Genomic DNA, 19,383 nt, shown 5'->3' on the forward strand with positions numbered 1-19,383 from the left:
CTGTGTGGCCGTGTCCTTCTTGGCTCCAGTGCTACCGGTAGTGATGGTGAGATGAAGCCTCATGAGGCATTGAACCACTTGAGCCAACTGGTTCGAGAAAGGGTTCATTTCTTGAAGCTTCATGTGCACACAAAACCACCTACTGGCCAGGTGTATAATCACAGCCAGCTGTATCTTAACATGTGTGATGCATTGAATTTTGTCTATTATGGCTCTTGGGAATGACGTCACAAAAGGTGTAGGACGAAATCATTTGTCTACATGAATTATGTATACACATATGTGTATAATAAAATATTGTTTGAATGTATCCTCTGTGTGTAATTACTCCCAAATTAGTAGTGTCATGTGATATGGCATGTTGTGTAATAATGTTTTTCTGTGACTCTAGAAAAATGGCCTGGGCTTAATCAGGCAGAGGACAGTGAAAGTGCTCGTGGAACTTGGGAGGGGGTAGTGAATAGGCTAATGCTTGTGTAACTTGGATGATTTCATTCATTTTTATTAAGAAACAACAATTTCTCCACAGTTTTTGGTTTCAAACGATTTCTCTTTTTTGACACTACTTCTCCAGCCTTTGAAAAGAAATGCTCACATGGCAAAGATGATGCCGGGGTGCATAAATAAATAAGTGCAAGTTTGTACAGATTGGGGTACAGTGACCGATGATTAGCCCAGTACTCCAGGGGGTTCTCCAGCCTGCTTATGTTTGCCTCTGACAGGTAGCGCTGGATCTCTACGGTGGCATCTGCTGACACATTTTGAGTCCTCTTTGCCTCCATGACACTAGTGTCCAATCTTTGCCAAAGTCTGCTACCTAAATGGAAACCACAGGTCATGTTAGTAAGTGTTGTAATAGGAATAAGTAATCTCAAAATGTAATATTAAAGATTACCTCCAGTGAATTCTTGAGAGGTGGAAGCCTGGGGAATCTCGTGAGTGTTCTCTTCTGTGTTCCGTCGGATGACGGTGGCACACTCTGAAGTCAAGCGCTTCGCTCCTTCAGCAGCTTTTGTGTTGCTGAAAAATGCTATAAGTTTAAATCGTGGGTCCAGGAGTGTAGCCAGCAACAAGATGCTCATTGACTGGAGCATGTGCAGCTTCTCCCTGAGCTGTCTGATGAGCTGCTCTCCTATTTCCACTGCTACTGTAGGTGCCGACTTGGTGTCTTCCTCCTGAAGGGCTTTCTCTATCATCTTCAGGAGGGGGATAACTTTTGATGCCGACACGTGTTCTTCTGCAGAGAGCTCTGTGGTGGCGTGATAGAAAGGAGAGAGTAAAGAAAGGCACTCTACAACAATGTCGGTGAAAAAGGGAATGTCAGTGTGTAATCCAGCCAATGCCGCTCCTACTGGCTCCCTCAACTCCACCAGACGTTGCAGCATCAAGTAGGTGCTGTTCCATCTTGTTTCCACCTCCTGCATCAGCTTGGTTGCTTGCATGCCCAGCTGAAGCTGCACTTGTGTAAGCTTCTCCCTTAAAGATACAGAAGAGTAGGCCATTAAGTCACTGCAGTAGGAGTACAGACAAACTATTAACATTATATATTGGAATAAAAGAAAAGAGCATACCTTAGCAGTGGTGCTGCTTGGTTGTATTGTGATAATTGAGTTTTATGATTTTTCATATTTTTAAAATGATAGGTATTTTTTACTCTTAGTTTTTACTGGTTACAAATTTGTGGTTCAACAGGTGAGTATTAAATTGTTGGATAGCGCAGGATTACAATTGACAGGTGGTTGTCTAATATGTTTGGTAAATGGAAAGGGATTGTCATGTCATTGCTAGTTTCTGTGGCTACTTTTGTGGTCATAGTGGTCACATGTGGATGCTGTTGTGTTCCGTGCATCCGTTCGCTTATCATTAGGCTTATTACAGTTTCAATTGAGAAGGGAAGCAGTGGCCCACCTGCTCCGCCTCCCTATCAGATGCTTTTTCGTGGTGCTCCTGATGAGACAGTTGTGAAGCTGGGAGGTTCTATTTAAAAAGGGGGACTATTATATAATTAGGCTACTCTTTTAGTTTCTTTTCTTAGTTTACTACATAGTTTTTGGTTCCTCTATTAGAAGGCTTAATCAGTTTTTTGTGATGTCTGTGTGTCTCAGACCTCAAAAGGGGGACTGTTGAGGAAAAATGATTATTTTTAGTGCTTAATACAGTTAATCTTACGGCATGTCTAAAAGGTATATTGAACATTCTTATTTTGAACACAATTCTTAATTTTGAACAGGTTTGTGTTAAGGATTTAAAACTAAACCAGATGGGTAAGTATTCAAACTACAGGAACGAATGCAGATCAAAGGGGATCTCTCAATGAGGCTCCTGCTGTTTTATCAGAGGACAGGAGGCCATAAAATTAGCATCTCCTGCAGGGCACCATCACTTGAGCCTGGAGGAGAGAAGTCTGTTTGGTTCACAGAAGATCAAAAGTCTTCCAGAACCAACATCTGGGATGGTGTAAAACTGAATACAACATAGAATGTTGAAACCACTAACATTTAATTTCTAAGAAATTTTTCTAAGTAATAATAGCATGTTTTTAATGAAGAATGTATTATCTAATTTTAGAACTACTAATCTAGTAAATGATGAATGTATTTGAAAATTGTACTATCTGTGACAATATGAGAATCAAATGGAAATTGTTTGAATGAAAATGTTTTGTTTAGTATTAGAGAATTGCTCAGGAATTATACCTCATTTTGTTCTGTTGATTTTATGTGTTATTTTTGGCAAGACTCAATCTTTTGAGGTGCTGGGTGCAGAGGAGCAAAAACTGGGTTTTGGGAAGATAACCTTTCCTTGAACCAAATTACTGGATTTAAGTTTGTCCTGAGAATTTATGTAAGGAGAGATAATGGGAGAGACTCCGGATTCCACAGGTATCTGTGAAATCTTATCTTATGTTTCTCTTTACGCAAAATGACCATAGAACCCAGAGGCCAGGATGCAGCTGTTGGCTCTTTTTGTCGAACCAGAGAGCAAATGGCCTTTGATCTTTGGCGTAAATTAGGGGGAGTTCTAAGTTTCTCTGAGTGTCCAAGGTAGCTTCCAGTTGGTCAACCAGAGGTACGCCTTAATTGAATATATTAGAAAGGAAAGACACACCTTCAGTATAAGACTTTGTGCACAGGAGTAACAATTCAGATAGCTGCCACTATTTTGCTTTTTTGCATCAGCTCTCTCCAAAGACGCGTCCTTGTCTGTCTTTGCCTTTTCTTTCTCTAAGTTAATTTATAAAATATTCTTCCTTAACAATATTTAACATAAAATTAGAAACATAGCATACAAATTCATAAATGCACAATTAGAAGACTATATATAATAAAATAACAAAGCTATTTTAGAAACAGCATGTTTTCATAAGTGCACAATATAACACTATGTGATAAAATAATTAAACTCTTAAAAGTTCTAATATTTATAACAGATTAAGGAAGTGAGTTCCATGTTTTTATTTCTCTAAAAATAAACGTAACGTGACTTAATTGTCCTTATGTGGACACGTGCTCTCTTGTGGGGATAAGCAGGTGCTTTGGATAACATGTGGCGCATTGTTTGTGATATTGGAGGGGGATGCTTTTCCATGGATTTGATTTTCACAATATAGGTAATTGTCAAGTATTTAATCTGCACTTGTGAGAAATTCTGGGCAGGTGTCCCCTTGCAGGTTTTAGTGGCGTTTCCCAACAGGGTTTCACTGGAACGGCGAGTAGAGCTTCCTTCTTCCCCTTTCCCTTCATCGGCTCGGCACCATTCCATGGTTTCGAGGGGGTGACAGCCTGCTGGTCGCCTTTATCGTGCCACTGGTTTTTAAATAGCATAAAAACCCATCGCTACGCCTCCCGAAGACTAGGGTTGAGTTTGTAAGCTTCTTCGCTAGGCAGTTAGCGGGGACACACTGCAGGTGGTCGCTTTTGGAGTTTTTATTTTGCATTAAGTTGTCACTTGTCTGTCGTTATGTTGTTTGAATCCCTTAAGACTATGGTGCTGGACCGTGCTGGGGTTGTTGTGGGTGTGACTCTCCATGTTTTGTTGGTCATTATGTGATGAGGAGAATCCTAGAGAAACTTTGTAAAGCAGTGATGTGACCTTCTGGTGTTGTGGAGATGTCGGCTCACTCTTGGTCGACGTCCTAATGGTGGGAGACCATGCAGTGGATAAAGTGGTTAAAGTGCATAAAAAGGAATATTTATTTAGGGGCGTGCCGTGGTGGCGGAGGGGTTAGAGCGACCCACATTCAGGCAAAAACGTAGCCTCGACGCAGCTGTCGCGGGTTTGACTCCCGGACCCGACGACGTTTACCGCATGTCTTCCCTCCTCTCCTTCCCCCTTTCCTGTCAGCCTACTTTGAAAAAAGGGACAAAGGGACACTAGAGCCCACAAAAAGACCCCTTGCGGGGCGAAAAAAAAGGAATATTTATTAACACAAACAACAATGGATTGTGGATGTCAGTATCAGTGGTTAAATGCAAATGCTTGGATGTGTTGTACGAGTGCATATGGAAGTGTTGAAGTGCAAAAACAAAGACAAACGAGGGGAGCTGAGGCCTGGCAACAAAACACCACAAGCGTCAAGCGGCAGATTGGACGCCGAAGGCGACCCAGAAGTTTCAAATACTCTGCGCTCCAAATCAACGGATCAGAAACACCTGCAAAGGGGAGGAGCACAAAGACAAACAAAAACAACACCTGCAGCCCAGCCCTTAAGGCCCAGGGCCGTAACACTCCCCTACTAGAGTTTTTACATTAATCTTGTTTCAACCACAGCCTGAGCCTGTCCTTGTAAAAAAATAATAAATTTAGCTCATCCCAGTAAAAGTTTGAAACCATTTTTCACCCAATGATGAAAGTTATTAAGGTTCTTATGGGTCCTGTTGGTCAGAAGTACTGGGAACGAGAGTTCAGACTCCCCTCGTTCAACTAGGACAGGGATGAGCAATCCTGGTCCTCGAGGGCCGGTGTCCTGCAACCCTGGTCCAACACACTTGAATCCAATAGGTGAATCACCTCCTAAGTGCAGTCAAGTTCTCCAGAATCCTGCTGATGATCTCATTACTGGACTCAGGTGTGTTGAAGTAAAGATACATCTAAAAGTTGCAGGAGACCAGCCCTCCAGGCCTGGAGTTGCCCACCACTGAACTAGGAGGTGGCCTGAAGTTTATCTCCTTTGGCTGGTCGATGCATCCGATCTCCCGTCGCCCTCGACCTCTCCAACTCGCTGGATCCTGTTTGTGGTTGAAATTATCTTTAACAGACTGAGGAAAAACGATCAAAAACCAGAGAGAATATATAAATTCTTTGCCAATATTTATTTGAAGGCTTTACAGCATTTGGAGTCTCTGCTCACTGAACACAGTCAGGAGAAAGAGCCTCGAGCAAAACACAGCATATTGTTTTATAGGAAAGGTTTCATTAAATTCACACAGTTTAACAATCTACTTAGCTACAAAACTGACTGCAAGCATATGCATTTTCTTTCATAAAGCAGATTAAACATTTAAGGATGTCATAAAAATGCAAAGAAGAAAATATTCAACAACTTTATAATAATACAGAGTTCAGAGAAACAGCTTCAGAAGACTTTCCCATGAGCACATGCTTTACACAAGAATCATAACACTGTTATGCATTAATTCACTCATAATCATAGTAACTATAAAATGTTCCATCCCATCTGCAAGCCAAGCAGACATGTAGCCTACATGTTTGTTGCTACATGTACTTGGTCTGCCAGTCACCAGAACCTCATTATTCACACAGAGAGATTTTCTCTCCTTTAAAAAGCTGTTGAAATACTAATTATATGCGTCCATGAATTTCAGGCAGTGAAGCTCGTTTACGGCGTATGCACTCTTTGTGTTGACTACGTAGTTAACTTTATCGTAGTAGGAGATCAGAGGCAGTTTGTTCACATCATCTGATAAATTTTCCTTCTCCGTCTCATACGGGCCGATCTTGACGGCAGCCATTTTGTTCATGTATCTCTCTCTCACATTGGTCAAGAGGGTCGGCATGTTTTATTTGTGTTGGTCTCGGAGCCATGGGTCCACTATGCATTGTGCATGCACTTCCCTACTAAGATGGCGCAGATCACATCTGGTTCAGACTTGTGGGAACTGGATGTATTGGATGGGTTATCATGGCAGTGATGACATACACCACCTACAGGCAGGACAAAGTATTACAAGCCAGGATCAACTATATTACATTTGTCACACAATTCAACTAAGACAAGGACACAAGCTGGGTTCAGGGCCTGATGGAATTGGCTACCTGACCTTTGACCCCATATATCCTATCATATGCTATCCTTGCAAGATTGATGAAGATCAGATTTTGATGAAGTGGGTTTTCTGTTATATTTTGTTTGTTGAATGTTTTGTTTTGTGTTCCCTTCTTATATAAGTTTAACTTAAGTAGGTTTAGTCCAGATACAAATTTCTGAATGTTGAACTTCCTTCCTGCTGCAGGAGCACAGAGACATTTTATCATAGATACATAGACGGATAGATTTCCAGGAGTCTGAAACATGTCTCTGCTCCTTCCTGCGGATGTGAAATGAAGATCATTTTCTCCTGGTTCCTTCAGACTGCAGTCTCCTCCTCTAAGCTGCCTTCAGCTCTGGATCCTTCATCATGATGGTTGTTTTCTGGTCCAGACTTCTGGTTTCTCCTGGCCTGGAAACGGAGGATGGTTCAGCTTCAATGCAAGAACTTTCCCAACTGAACACATCATGCATGATACATGCAGTACCTTAAAGTAGAGGACCAGGACTGATCCCAGCATACCCAGCAGGACGACAACCAGTCTGATGATCAAAGCAGTGGGAGAGGCTGAAATTGAATGAAACAGATTCAGGATCAGCTTTCATCAGATGAGTCCAGCTAGAAAATAATCATATAGACCCTTGTTTTCATGCTGCCTGTAGATCTGATCATGAACATTAATATCATCAATCCTCCTCTCTGACCTCATGAATGAGGCAGACAGCTGCTGGTTCACCTGAAGCAGAACTTTTCCTCATGGACTCCATGAGTTTACCTGAGACAGTGAGGTTGAGAGGCTGGCTGATAGAGGAGAAGTTATAGGAGAAAACGTAGACGTGGTAAACGCAGCGGTAGGTTCCTTGGTGGGCGTGGCCAGCAGCAGAGAACAGGAAGAGGGCGGAGTGATTAACAGCTGGCAGGGTCTGGTTCTGAGTGTAGTTAGAGGTGCTGAAGATGAGCTGGAAGGAGCCGCCTTCATACTGAGGTCTGATGGAGCACATGATGCTGAAATTTGAGCCAATGAGGAGCTCAGACCCCTGCTTTCTGCCTGTGGAGACCCCGTCAGTGGAGGAAGAGAGGAAGATGAGCGGCTCAACCAGCAGACCTGGGAACGCAGAGGAAACGTAGAGACAACTGGATCTAATCTGAGGTGGAAAACAAGATGGCATGAATGAGAAAGAGACAGGAGCTGATCACAGACTGGTTGCCATGGTTACTACCATGTTTAAACATGATTACTAGCACCTTTATGATAGATCTTTAGTCTGTCAGTAATATTTAAACCAGTTTTACTTTCTCTCTCCTCAAGGTTTCAGGTTCTTAGTTAAAGGTGACGGTTTCTCTGCAGACATCTGGAACCTGATGGAAGAAACATTTTAAAAGAAATAAATATGAGAGTTCAGAGTTACCTGAGCAGATGAGCTCATGGCTCTGATCACTGTTTTCATCAGAAGGTAAACATTTCTTTAATGCAGATCCTGACCAGAAACAGTCAGAATAGATCCTCCAAACTGGTCTCTCTGAAGCTGCCTTTGAATTTCTTACTGAAACAACAGAACCACAGTCCAGTTCAGCACAAACTGCAGCAGCTAAGTTCATGTCCCAGTAGCTATCCATAACAGCCACTGGTCTCCACTCTTCTTGATGTAACATCTCCAGTCTCCCGGCACATCGGCTGGCCTCTCCCACCAACCTGAAGTTGTCTTGATCTGAGCAGAGACAGAGAGTTCATTAATGAAGGAAGTGAAGCAGTGAACAGCAGCAGGTCTGCAGATCCTCCTCTACCTGAACAGGTGAGTCCAACAGCTTGACCAGGTGAGCAGCTGTTTCTACCTGAACTCTTCCTGCTGCTGCAGTTCAGCAGAGCAGACTCACTGCCTTCACACAGGAACTCTCTGCTCCCCACTGGAGCCTCTGCTTCTCCATAGAGCGCCCCCTGGTGGACTGAAGGAGGCCCACAGCCAATCTCCCTGCAGACCACCTCTGCATCCTGCAGGTCAAAGTCTTTTTCACACACTGAGGACCACGACTGGTTGGTCTTCACCTCCAGTCTGCCTGAGCACCGGTTGGTCCCTTGAACCAGCCTGACTGAGTCTGTGGATGCAGAAAAAAAAGGTTTAAAATATTTCAGAACTTTATTTTTATAGATACACATAGAAACATCTCTGAGTTTGATAAAAATAAAGGCCAAGAAAACCAAACTAGAAAAACTCAGAGCATCAAAGGTGAAGTGAAACCGACTGTACCTGGAATGTTATCCTTCATTTTTATTTCTTCTGAATTTACAAGATTTTTGGGACATAAACATGTTAATAAACTCACTAAATGTCCAACAAACTTTACTCTGTGAAATTGTTAATATTAAAGTGGGTTTAAAAATAAATGTGGCAAATTGGCTGAACAGCGCCCCCTAGATCAGCCAGGCCAACAACCATAACAAACAAAAGGTTTTCCTGCTATTTTCACTAAAAACAGGAAGTCCACCATTTTGCATCAAAAGTTAATTTTCTGTTAATTTTCATGTTTTGAAAATGTCTGATTTCCTTGAACTCCTCCTGGGATTTTGATGCATCGACTTCAAAGCAGCAGAGATTAAAAGTTATTAAAATGATGAGTTTTTGTTCATCTATGTGGCTAAACTGAAAACTTTATCTGGATATTTAAATTATTTTAGTTTCCCTCTCCTCAAAGTTTCAGGTTCTTAGTTAAAGGTGACGGTTTCTCTGCAGACATCTGGATCCTGATGGAAGAAACATTTTAAAATAAATAAATATGAGAGTTCAGAGTTACCTGAGCAGATGATCTCATGGCTCTGATCACTGTTTCTATCATAAGGTAAACAGTTCTTTAATGCAGATCCTGACTGGAAACAGTCAGACATGATCCCCCAAACTGGTCTCTCTGAAGCTTCCTTTGAATTTCTTGCTGAAACAGCAGAACCACAGTCCAGTTCAGCACAAACTGCAGCAGCTGAGTTCATGTCCCAGTAACTAGACCAAACATCCACTGGTCTCCACTCTTCTTGATGTAACATCTCCAGTCTCCCGGCACATCGGCTGGCCTCTCCCACCAACCTGAAGTTGTCTTGATCTGAGCAGAGACAGAGAGTTCATTAATGAAGGAAGTGAAGCAGTGAACAGCAGCAGGTCTGCAGATCCTCCTCTACCTGAACAGGTGAGTCCAACAGCTTGACCAGGTGAGAAGCTGTTTCTACCTGAACTCTTCCGGCTGCTGCACTTCAGCAGAGCAGACTCACTGCCTTCACACAGGAACTCTCTGCTCCCCACTGGAGCCTCTGCTTCTCCATAGAGCGCCCCATGGTGGACTGAAGGAGGCCCACAGCCAATCTCCCTGCAGACCACCTCTGCATCCTGCAGGTCAAAGTCTTTTTCACACACTGAGGACCACGACTGGTCGGTCTTCACCTCCAGTCTGCCTGAGCACCGGTTGGTCCCTTGAACCAGCCTGACTGAGTCTGTGGATGCAGAAAGAAAAAAGGTTTAAAATATTTCAGAACTTTATTTTTATAGATCCACATGGAAACATCTCTGAGTTTGATAAAAATAAAGGCCAAGAAAACCAAACTAGAAAAACTCAGAGCATCAAAGGTGAAGTGAAACCGACTGTACCTGGAATTTTATCATTCATTTTTATTTCTGCTGAATTTATCATATTTATGGGACATAAACATGTTAATAAACTCACTAAATGTCAAACAAACTTTAATCTGTGAAATTGTTAATATTAAGTTGGATTTAAAAATAAATGTGGCAAATTGGCTGAACAGCGCCCCCTAGATCTGCCAGGCCAACAAACATAACAAACAAAAGGTTTTCCTGCTATTTTCACTAAAAACAGGAAGTCCACCATTTTGGATCAAAGTTAATTTTCTGTAGATTTTCAGGTTTTGAAAATGTCTGATTTCCTTGAACTCCTCCTGGGATTTTGATGCATCGACTTCAAAGCAGCAGAGATTAAAAGTTATTAAAATGATGAGTTTTTGTTCATCTATGTGGCTAAACTGAAAACTTTATCTGGATATTTAAATTATTTCAGTTTCCCTCTCCTCAAGGTTTCAGGTTCTTAGTTAAAGGTGACGGTTTCTCTGCAGACATCTGGATCCTGATGGAAGAAACATTTTAAAATAAATAAATATGAGAGTTCAGAGTTACCTGAGCAGATGATCTCATGGCTCTGATCACTGTTGTCATCAAAAGGTAAACAGTTCTTTAATGCAGATCCTGACTGGAAACAGTCAGACCAGATCCCCCAAACTGGTCTCACTGAAGCTTCCTTTGAATTTCTTGCTGAAACAGCAGAACCACAGTTCAGTCCAGCACAAACTACAGCAACTGAGTTCATGGTCCAGTAACTATACAAAGCATCCACTGGTCTCCACTCTTCTTGATGTAACATCTCCAGTCTCCCAGCACATCGGCTGGCCTCTCCCACCAACCTGAAGTTGTCTTGATCTGAGCAGAGACAGAGAGTTCATTAATGAAGGAAGTGAAGCAGTGAACAGCAGCAGGTCTGCAGATCCTCCTCTACCTGAACAGGTGAGTCCAACAGCTTGACCAGGTGAGCAGCTGTTTCTACCTGAACTCTTCCTGCTGCTGCACTTCAGCAGAGCAGACTCACTGCCTTCACACAGGAACTCTCTGCTCCCCACTGGAGCCTCTGCTTCTCCATAGAGCGCCCCCTGGTGGACTGAAGGAGCCCCACAGCCAATCTCCCTGCAGACCACCTCTGCATCCTGCAGGTCAAAGTCTTTTTCACACACTGAGGACCATGACTGGTTGGTCTTCACCTCCAGTCTGCCTGAGCACCGGTTGGTCCCTGGAACCAGCCTGACTGAGTCTGTGGATGCAGAAAGAAAAAAGTTTAAAATATTTCAGAACTTTATTTTTATAGATACACATGGAAACATCTCTGAGTTTGATAAAAATAAAGGCCAAGAAAACCAAACTGCAAAAACTCAGAGCATCAAAGGTGAAGTGAAACCGACTGTACCTGGAATTTTATCATTCATTTTTATTTCTGCTGAATTTATCATATTTTTGGGACATAAACATGTTAATAAATCCACTAAATGTCAAACAACCTTTAAACTCTGTGAAATTGTTAATATTAAGTTGGATTTAAAAATAAATGTGGCAAATTGGCTGAACAGCGCCCCCTAGATCTGCCAGGCCAACAACCATAACAAACAAAAGGTTTTCCTGCTATTTTCTCTAAAAACAGGAAGTCCACCATTTTGCATCAAAAGTCATTTTCTGTTAATTTTCAGGTTTAGAAAATGTCTGATTTCCTTGAACTCCTCCTGGGATTTTGATGCATCGACTTCAAAGCAGCAGAGATTAAAAGTTATTAAAATGATGAGTTTTTCTTCATCTATGTGGCTAAACTGAGAACTTTATCTGGATATTTAAATTATTTCAGTTTCCCTCTCCTCCAGGTTTCAGGTTCTTAGTTAAAGGTGACGGTTTCTCTGCAGACATCTGGAACCTGATGGAAGAAACATTTTAAAAGAAATAAATATGAGAGTTCAGAGTTACCTGAGCAGATGATCTCATGGCTCTGATCACTGTTTCTATCATCAGGTAAACAGTTCTTTAATGCAGATCCTGACTGGAAACAGTCAGACCTGATGTTCCAAACTGGTCTCTCTGAAGCTTCCTCTGACTTTCTTGCTGAAACAGCAGAACCACAGTCCAGTCCAGCACAAACTGCAGCAGCTAAGTTCATGTCCCAGTAACTATACCAAACATCCACTGGTCTCCACTCTTCTTGATGTAACATCTCCAGTCTCCCGGCACATCGGCTGGCCTCTCCCACCAACCTGAAGTTGTCTTGATGTGAGTAGAGACAGAGAGTTCATTAATGAAGGAAGTGAAGCAGTGAACAGCAGCAGGTCTGCAGATCCTCCTCTACCTGAACAGGTGAGTCCAACAGCTTGACCAGGTGAGCAGCTGTTTCTACCTGAACTCTTCCTGCTGCTGCAGTTCAGCAGAGCAGACTCACTGCCTTCACACAGGAACTCTCTGCTCCCCACTGGAGCCTCTGCTTCTCCATAGAGCGCCCCCTGGTGGACTGAAGGATGCCCACAGCCAATCTCCCTGCAGACCACCTCTGCATCCTGCAGGTCAAAGTCTTTTTCACACACTGAGGACCACGACTGGTTGGTCTTCACCTCCAGTCTGCCTGAGCACCGGTTGGTCCCTTGAACCAGCCTGACTGAGTCTGTGGATGCAGAAAGAAAAAAGTTTCTTCAACATTTTCACTGAATTTGGTTCCAGTTTGTTCAGCAAAGCTCCAATACAGAGCAGACTCTGGGTGGAGGAACCAACCAACTAGTGGAGAACGGGTGGAGAGGGGAGCTGGGCAGAGTTTTGTTATTTTTAAATCTACTGTTTAATATTCTTTACACTTTTAGCATCTGCTTATACTGCAGGCCGGCCCTGGAGATGGGTGGGAAAAAAACTTAAGACAAACAGAGAAAATTACACTACAACATCACAAAGAACCTATGAATTATCAATTATTAATATTTCATCCTTGTCTTCTACAAAGCAAATGTGAGGACAGATTTAATCACAGAATAATAGAAAACTATCATCTTTTTACACTTTAAACTTAATTTGTGGAGGAAGTTCAATATTTGATCAGCTTCTTCTCAATGACATTGAGGTTTTTATAACCCTGAATCTGCTCCACTGGTTCCCCTTTAATCTAATCAAACTTCATTAAATCACTAACCTGCTAAAAACCAGCCACTCTGTAACTACACTTTGATTCATCCAGAGAGTCTGGACTGTGTTGAGCTTTTAAATTTCACCCAGTTGCTAACGTTTGTCCATGACATGCAATGCACCAGATCCACACTAAGAAGTTTACTGGAAGTTTCCTGGGCTGTAAACATGTAGAAAAAATCAATTACCAAGCACTGTTAGATGGAATCACTCAATCAGGTTTACTAGCATATTGTGCACAATACAGAGAACATATAAGAGGATCAATAGTGAAACATTTCCGATTGAAAACTCTTTCAGGCAGAGACAGCAGGAGTTTTATACCAAGGCTGAGGGAGAGACGCTCTGGTTCTCATGCAGCTGCAGGAAAACATCTCCCAACCTTGTGCTTGCAACCCAAACAGCTTCATTTGGTGAGAATCACTAGCATTTAGAATGAAGACAATACAACCAGCAGATATTACCTTACAATAATTTGTCCACCACAAAACAGAGAAGAGCCGTTAAAGTTAATTCAATATTTGGAAGTGTGGCCACCATGGACTGAACTTCCTCCACTGCATTGCTAAAACTACAGAGACTATGTTTCTAAAATAACAAAAAATAAATCATCGTTCAAACTTCTCCTTCTGTTCGCTGATTGGTCCGGTAGAAAATCTACCAGAGTGAATCCAGGTGAAGTGGAAGAAGCCCAGACTGAGCTGGAAGTGAGAATTTTTTTAAAGTGGAGTTGGAAGCAGAACAGGAAGGCAATGGCCAGGATATGAAATCACCTGAACAGATGATCTCTACATTGTAGTGCTTATCTCTTTGTAACGACACCACAGATCCACAGTGGAGCTGTCTGCAAGCTCCAGCTGCTGATGTAAAGTTCCAGTTCCTTCTCCAATATTTCACTGGTTTCCAGTCTCCCAGATTCTTCTTCTCCAGTCTGCCAACACAGCGACTCCTTCCTGCTACCAGTCTGAGTTCATCAGACAGCGCTGGAAGAAACAACATTTACATGTTGGGTTACAAAAAGCAAAGACAGATTCAGGATGTGTTGACAGGATCCTGCTGATAGTGTTTATTTGATCTTCTCTTGTTTCTTCCTCCTGTTAGAGGCAGAGCTATCATGGATGGTTCTGATCAAAGCATCTTTATGTTGGAATGGCCTAGTTAAAGTCCAGACCTAAATGTTATTTACACTCTGTAGTAAGACCTGAAATATTTCTTATTATTCACCTTTTCTACCCATTTATATTTTATGTCTTTACTGAAACCAACCAAAGTTAAATTCATTGTTTTTGTGTAAAAAGTTGTCAAATCCAACAGATTCTGATTCTGAATGCAGAGCAATCAGAATCAGAGCAGCTCATCTAACCTTGTAGATGAGCTGGTAGATAACTTCCATCGTAAAATTTCAGATGTCATTGATTTCGTTGCCTAAATTAAAGTGAAGGTCGTGTCTGGTAGGAACAAACCTCCATGGAAAAATGTTCAAACATTTAGATCTGCAAGACAATTTAGCCGTAGGGCCGAACGTAAATGGAGTAAAACTCAACTTTGTTTATTATGAAATCTATTAAGAAAGACTGTGAAGCTATCACTCCACACTAAAACATGCAAAGAAAACATTCTTTGCAGAAATCATAAACAAAAACATGAACAATGATTGAGCTTTATTTGCCACAGTTGACAGGCTGACAAACCACCTGACCTGCAATCAAACTCGGCCTGCAATGAATTTGCCAAATACGCTGCAGAGAAAATTAAAAATATTAGAGGGTCAACATTCACTGCCACACAAAATCTAATATGGATGCTATGCCCAAAGATAATAACACCCACAACTTTTCTTCAGAAAGTCCTGCCTGTCATTTCATCTGATCTGATTCAAATATTAAACTCTTTGCTCTCATCAGGTTTTTTCCCCCAGCAGTTTTCAAACCACTGATATAAAAAAATAAAACGATCTGAACAAATCATTACTGCAGAATCACAGGCCGATCTCCAACCTTTCATCCATCAGCTAAATTATTGAAAAGCTGTTTCAACAATTAACTCTGCAAAACAACCGAAACTCTGAGTTCCTTTAAATCTGGACTAAAAACCCAGCTGGTCAGATTTGCTTTAGAAACATAATAAATGAAACACTGAACAACATTTTGATGTGTAACGACGACACTTTGACAAAATGTACTGTTTACTGGTTTACTGTGTGGTGTCTTTAGGACTTTTTGTGTTTTTATGAAGTAAAGCACTTTGAACCGCCTTGGTGCTGAAATGTGCTTTACAAATAAACTGATCGATTGGTTGATTGATTCTAATCTGCAGCAGGCGAGTTCCACATCCTGCCTGAGACACTCCCACGTCAGACGGAGCTCAAACGTTTTCACCAACACAACCAGCGGTACCAGAAGCCGGTCCAATGACCGTGGTGCTACTGGGCTCGGTTGGCCAGCAAACGGGCCTGACCAGAACCTCATAGAGAACCTGTGGAGCCAAGAGGAAGATGAGAGAATTCATGCAGAAGGAGCCATTTTATGTGGCTCCACCTGTTTACTGCGCAGATTCAGCGCTGGTGCAGAGTTTCTGCAGCTTCTCCTTATCAATCAATCAATCAGATTTATTTTATAGCACATTTCAGCAACAAGGCAGTTCAAAGTGCTTTACATCATAAAAACACAAAAACCAACAATTCTTGATTTTATTGGCTCCTTAGCAGCAAGTAGACAATATAAACATCACTAACTGTGTAGCAGCAGCTCTATGATCTGAGACTAGAAACAGTTTCCAGTTTTTTGTTTGTAAAATTTAACATGTTTATCAGTCGATCATTTTTAATTTGAACTCTAGTGAATATTAGTGTTTTTGTTTGAAAGTGGAGTCCTACCTGAGCTGCAGAGACACAGAAGCAGCATCAGAGCTGTTTGGTCCATGTTTCCTCTGGATGTGGAGTGAAGCTTCGTCTCTTGATGTGATCAGGATGTGGCTCCAAACTCTGAACACTTCCTACTTTAAGCTTTTTTATCTGCTACTTCCTGAACGTCACAGTTCAGGTCTTTGGCTGCTTTCAGAGACAACGCCTCCTTCCTAGCAGCTCATCATGAAGATTGGTTCATACTGGGCCTACTGGGATTCAGGGGTTTCACCAGTCTCTGTTGTTCCTGTGTTTAGTTCAGTCTTTGTTCTGCATGTGGCCGGAGTGGATCCAGGTGTGTGATCCACTGAAGGGGAACCTGATGTTGTTGGCAGCAGTAGCTCAGCTTCCCTCCAGGAAGGGGTCACAGCTAAACAGAAATGAGCCCAGGTGTAGCTGCTATGAAGAGAAGAAACAGAGAGAGAACATAAACTTAATGTCAGCAAAAACTGCAGACATTCAAGGATGGAGAGCAGTAGGAGAAAGAAGCAGAGGAAGGAGAAGTGGTCAGTTTGTCCTCCAGGAGGATTGATGGAACATCTTCAGATTATAAATCTGGAACATCCATCCATCCATTTTCTGTTCACCGTTTGTCCCTAATGGGGTTGCCGGTGCCAATCTCCAGCTACATTCCAGGCGAGAGGCAGGATACACCCCGGACAGGTCGCCGGTCTGTTGCAGGGCAACACAAAGACATACAGGACAAACAAAAATGCACACTCACACCTAGGGAGAATTTAGAGACCAATTAACCTGACAGTCATGTTTTTGAACTGTGGGAGGAAGCCGGAGTACCGGGAGAGAACCCACGCATGCACAGGGAGAACATGCAAACTCCATGCAGAAAGACCCCAGCCAGGGAATCGAACCCAGGACGCGCAGTGGGTAGACAACTGTTGTCTTGCTGCAAGACAACAGTGCTACCAACTGCGCCACTGTGCAGCCCCATTTTGTAATTATTTCCAATTGCATGTAGTTCAGCCTCTGTGTGCTGGCGTGAGCATGCTGAGTGATGCTAATCTGGTTGAAGCTTCAGCAACATTATCAGCTTTGTTGCAACATAACCAGGTTTTTCAGGGTAAATCTAAACTTTAGATCTTCAACTGGAAAAAGTTGTTTATTTCAAAGAGCTGAAATATTTTAGGCCCATTTAACTCAAAACATTTATTATTTAGAATATTAAACACTACCAGCCCCTTTATGTTGCTGCAGCAACATGCATTTATATCATAAAACAATGAATGAAGAGACATGAAAATTTAAAATATTAGCTGAACCTTTGAGGTTCTGACCCAAAATCTGAGCCCGGTTGGACCAAAGTTACCTGTTTGATAGTCGGGTCGGGTTTCTGTGGTGCATTTTTAATAAGTCATCAGTTTTTTTGGCATAGAAACCATAACTAATTGCTCCTTTGCACTAAATTCATTTCTACCTTCACAGTTTTTCTTAACACATATTTTTTTTGCCTGATTACCATCTTGGGATAGTATCACAGTTTCCGTCTGCGTTGGCTGACTCAATGTACTGAATGATGAAATATCCGTCACCAAGCAAAAAGTCACTGACTTCAAAATCCCCCAACAGATTAAACTAGAACTTCTGAGTTCGTAATTCTACTAATCTGCTATCAGTTGAGTAAATTTTTAGCTTAGCACTAAATTTAACTTTGAAAACATTTAGCAAACTTGATCCCCCTGAATAAAATTTTCCACATTAACTCTAAATCACTAATTTACTTGGTTATTTTGTAAATCTTCAGTTGAATGAAATATAACATCTGTGTTGCTTATAGACTGTTAAGAATACATAAAGTAGTTACATGTTGATATTCATGCTCTTATTTTGAACTTTACTTACCAACTTACACCAGTGAAAATGAGATTCTATAAAACAGAATGACTGAGATTCTGGGGATAGGAGGAAGAAATATAAACAGAATGAATGTGTAAGTATCTGCTGTGTAAGTATTCAAACGACATGCTCTGTATATACTGTAAACTTTGAAATGTGCATGTTTTTGCTTTTTAAATGACCGATTGTCATGTTGGATTTTAATTTCCTTGCCCACATGCAGGTGCGCACAGAAGAACAGATTTTAACGGTTACGAGGGTTTGTTTTAATGAGGTAGAATTGAGACTGGGGGACGTCAGGAGGGAACGAGAGTCCAGGTAGGTTCGGGGGTCCCGGGCCGCAGCGGATCAGAACTGTTTGGAGGTGCCAACCAACGAGACGCGCCTGACCGGTGGAGTTCCAGGCTTGGCTCCGGGAAGCGGGATCAAGATCTGAGAGGTAACGAAGAGAAAAAGGACAAAATGACTGGACAATACTTAACATGGATTTTGCGAGAACTTAAGGCTGAGTCTGACCAACAAGTGGTAACCATCGAGCGATGACTGGTGGTTCCACCGCTTCTTAAGAAGCCAGCCGCTGGTTACCGGAATCCAATGCAGGTGCGTCAGGCTGTCAAACTCCTCCGCGTAGCTCGTCTCTGGAAAGATCCCTCACTCCAACCTGAATCCTGACACCAGTCTCGCCTCCCTCCCGCCCTTTCTGTTTCTTTCTCTCGGAAAGCAGCATCAGCAGTGAGCTTTTTTCCTTTTTTCTCTCTCCTATCTGTTCTAATACAGAAGAAGAAATTTAAAGAATAAGCCTTAAATTAACTCAAATAAAACAGACTTTACTCCAAATAATCATTGTTTCTGTGACACTGAACTATGTTGAACATCTTTCAAATGTATATTATACTGTAAATAGAGTTGAATAACTGCATGAAACTTGCTAAACTGCTATATCTATTGACGAATACATAACATACTTAGAAATATTTAGCAACAATAAGCAAACAATACTACAAGGAACAAATACAGCAAGCACAAATAACTAAATAATCAATTTATTTTTAACTAACTTCAAAAAATAAAAAGTTGAATAATAAGAAAACTGCAACTGACAGAAAAACCTAAACTGAATTTCAAAAAGTGAAACAACTGCTTAAACACACAAGAGGAGCAATGACTGTGATCGTTGGTTCAAAAAACCCAGAATATGTTTCTCAAATTCCTAAAATTTCCAAGAAATGGCAGAAGCGAACAAAAGGACTTCCATCGCCGTGGCCGGAAAATGGGAGCTTTGACTTATCCCTTTGCGAACAAATGGAAACGAGAATCACTGACTACAGAGCAAAAAAGAAAAGTAAGAAAAGAGAAGCTAAAAGAGAATTAGAATTTAACATTTTACAACTATTCAAGGAAGAAGGTGAAAAATACAGGAAGAACTTAAAACAGCAGCTCATTGAGCTCAAAAATAATTATGAAAAACCCAAAGATGACGAAATGAATCCTGCAGGGTTGTACTTTAACTCATCACATGAGAATTCACACGGGTGAGAAGCCTTTCTCATGTGGGAGCTGTGGAAAAAGTTACAGTAACAGAAGTAGTTTATCTCGTCACATGAAGACTCAC

The 19,383-nt window shown here is 41.6% G+C and overlaps 1 protein-coding gene across 5 annotated transcripts in view; it reads right to left on the bottom strand.

The window, feature by feature from the left end:
• LOC111611968 (scavenger receptor cysteine-rich type 1 protein M160-like) overlaps positions 1-18,447 on the bottom strand; it is a 28,481-nt gene extending 10,034 nt beyond the window's left edge. The window contains exons 1-11 of one of the 5 annotated variants that reach the window (XM_023351280.1): positions 18,288-18,447; positions 17,778-18,203; positions 15,894-16,592; positions 13,792-14,001; positions 12,201-12,509; positions 11,825-12,118; positions 9,436-9,744; positions 9,060-9,353; positions 7,045-7,374; positions 6,757-6,842; positions 5,306-6,680 (exon numbers count right to left, since the gene is read on the bottom strand). In XM_023351280.1, the coding sequence (XP_023207048.1) occupies positions 6,588-6,680; positions 6,757-6,842; positions 7,045-7,374; positions 9,060-9,353; positions 9,436-9,744; positions 11,825-12,118; positions 12,201-12,509; positions 13,792-14,001; positions 15,894-15,939 (1,971 nt within the window). In that variant the 5' untranslated portion in view covers positions 15,940-16,592; positions 17,778-18,203; positions 18,288-18,447 and the 3' untranslated portion in view covers positions 5,306-6,587. Of the gene's footprint in view, positions 1-5,305; positions 6,681-6,756; positions 6,843-7,044; positions 7,375-9,059; positions 9,360-9,435; positions 9,745-11,824; positions 12,119-12,200; positions 12,510-13,791; positions 14,002-15,893; positions 16,593-17,777; positions 18,204-18,287 lie in introns of those variants that run through there. The other 4 variants (XM_023351279.1, XM_023351277.1, XM_023351281.1 and 1 more) reach the window with 4 other exon arrangements.
• Between the last annotated feature and the right edge of the window lie 936 nt (positions 18,448-19,383).

Source organism: Xiphophorus maculatus, chromosome 18, assembly GCF_002775205.1.
Source record: "Xiphophorus maculatus strain JP 163 A chromosome 18, X_maculatus-5.0-male, whole genome shotgun sequence".
Lineage (NCBI taxonomy): Eukaryota > Metazoa > Chordata > Actinopteri > Cyprinodontiformes > Poeciliidae > Xiphophorus > Xiphophorus maculatus.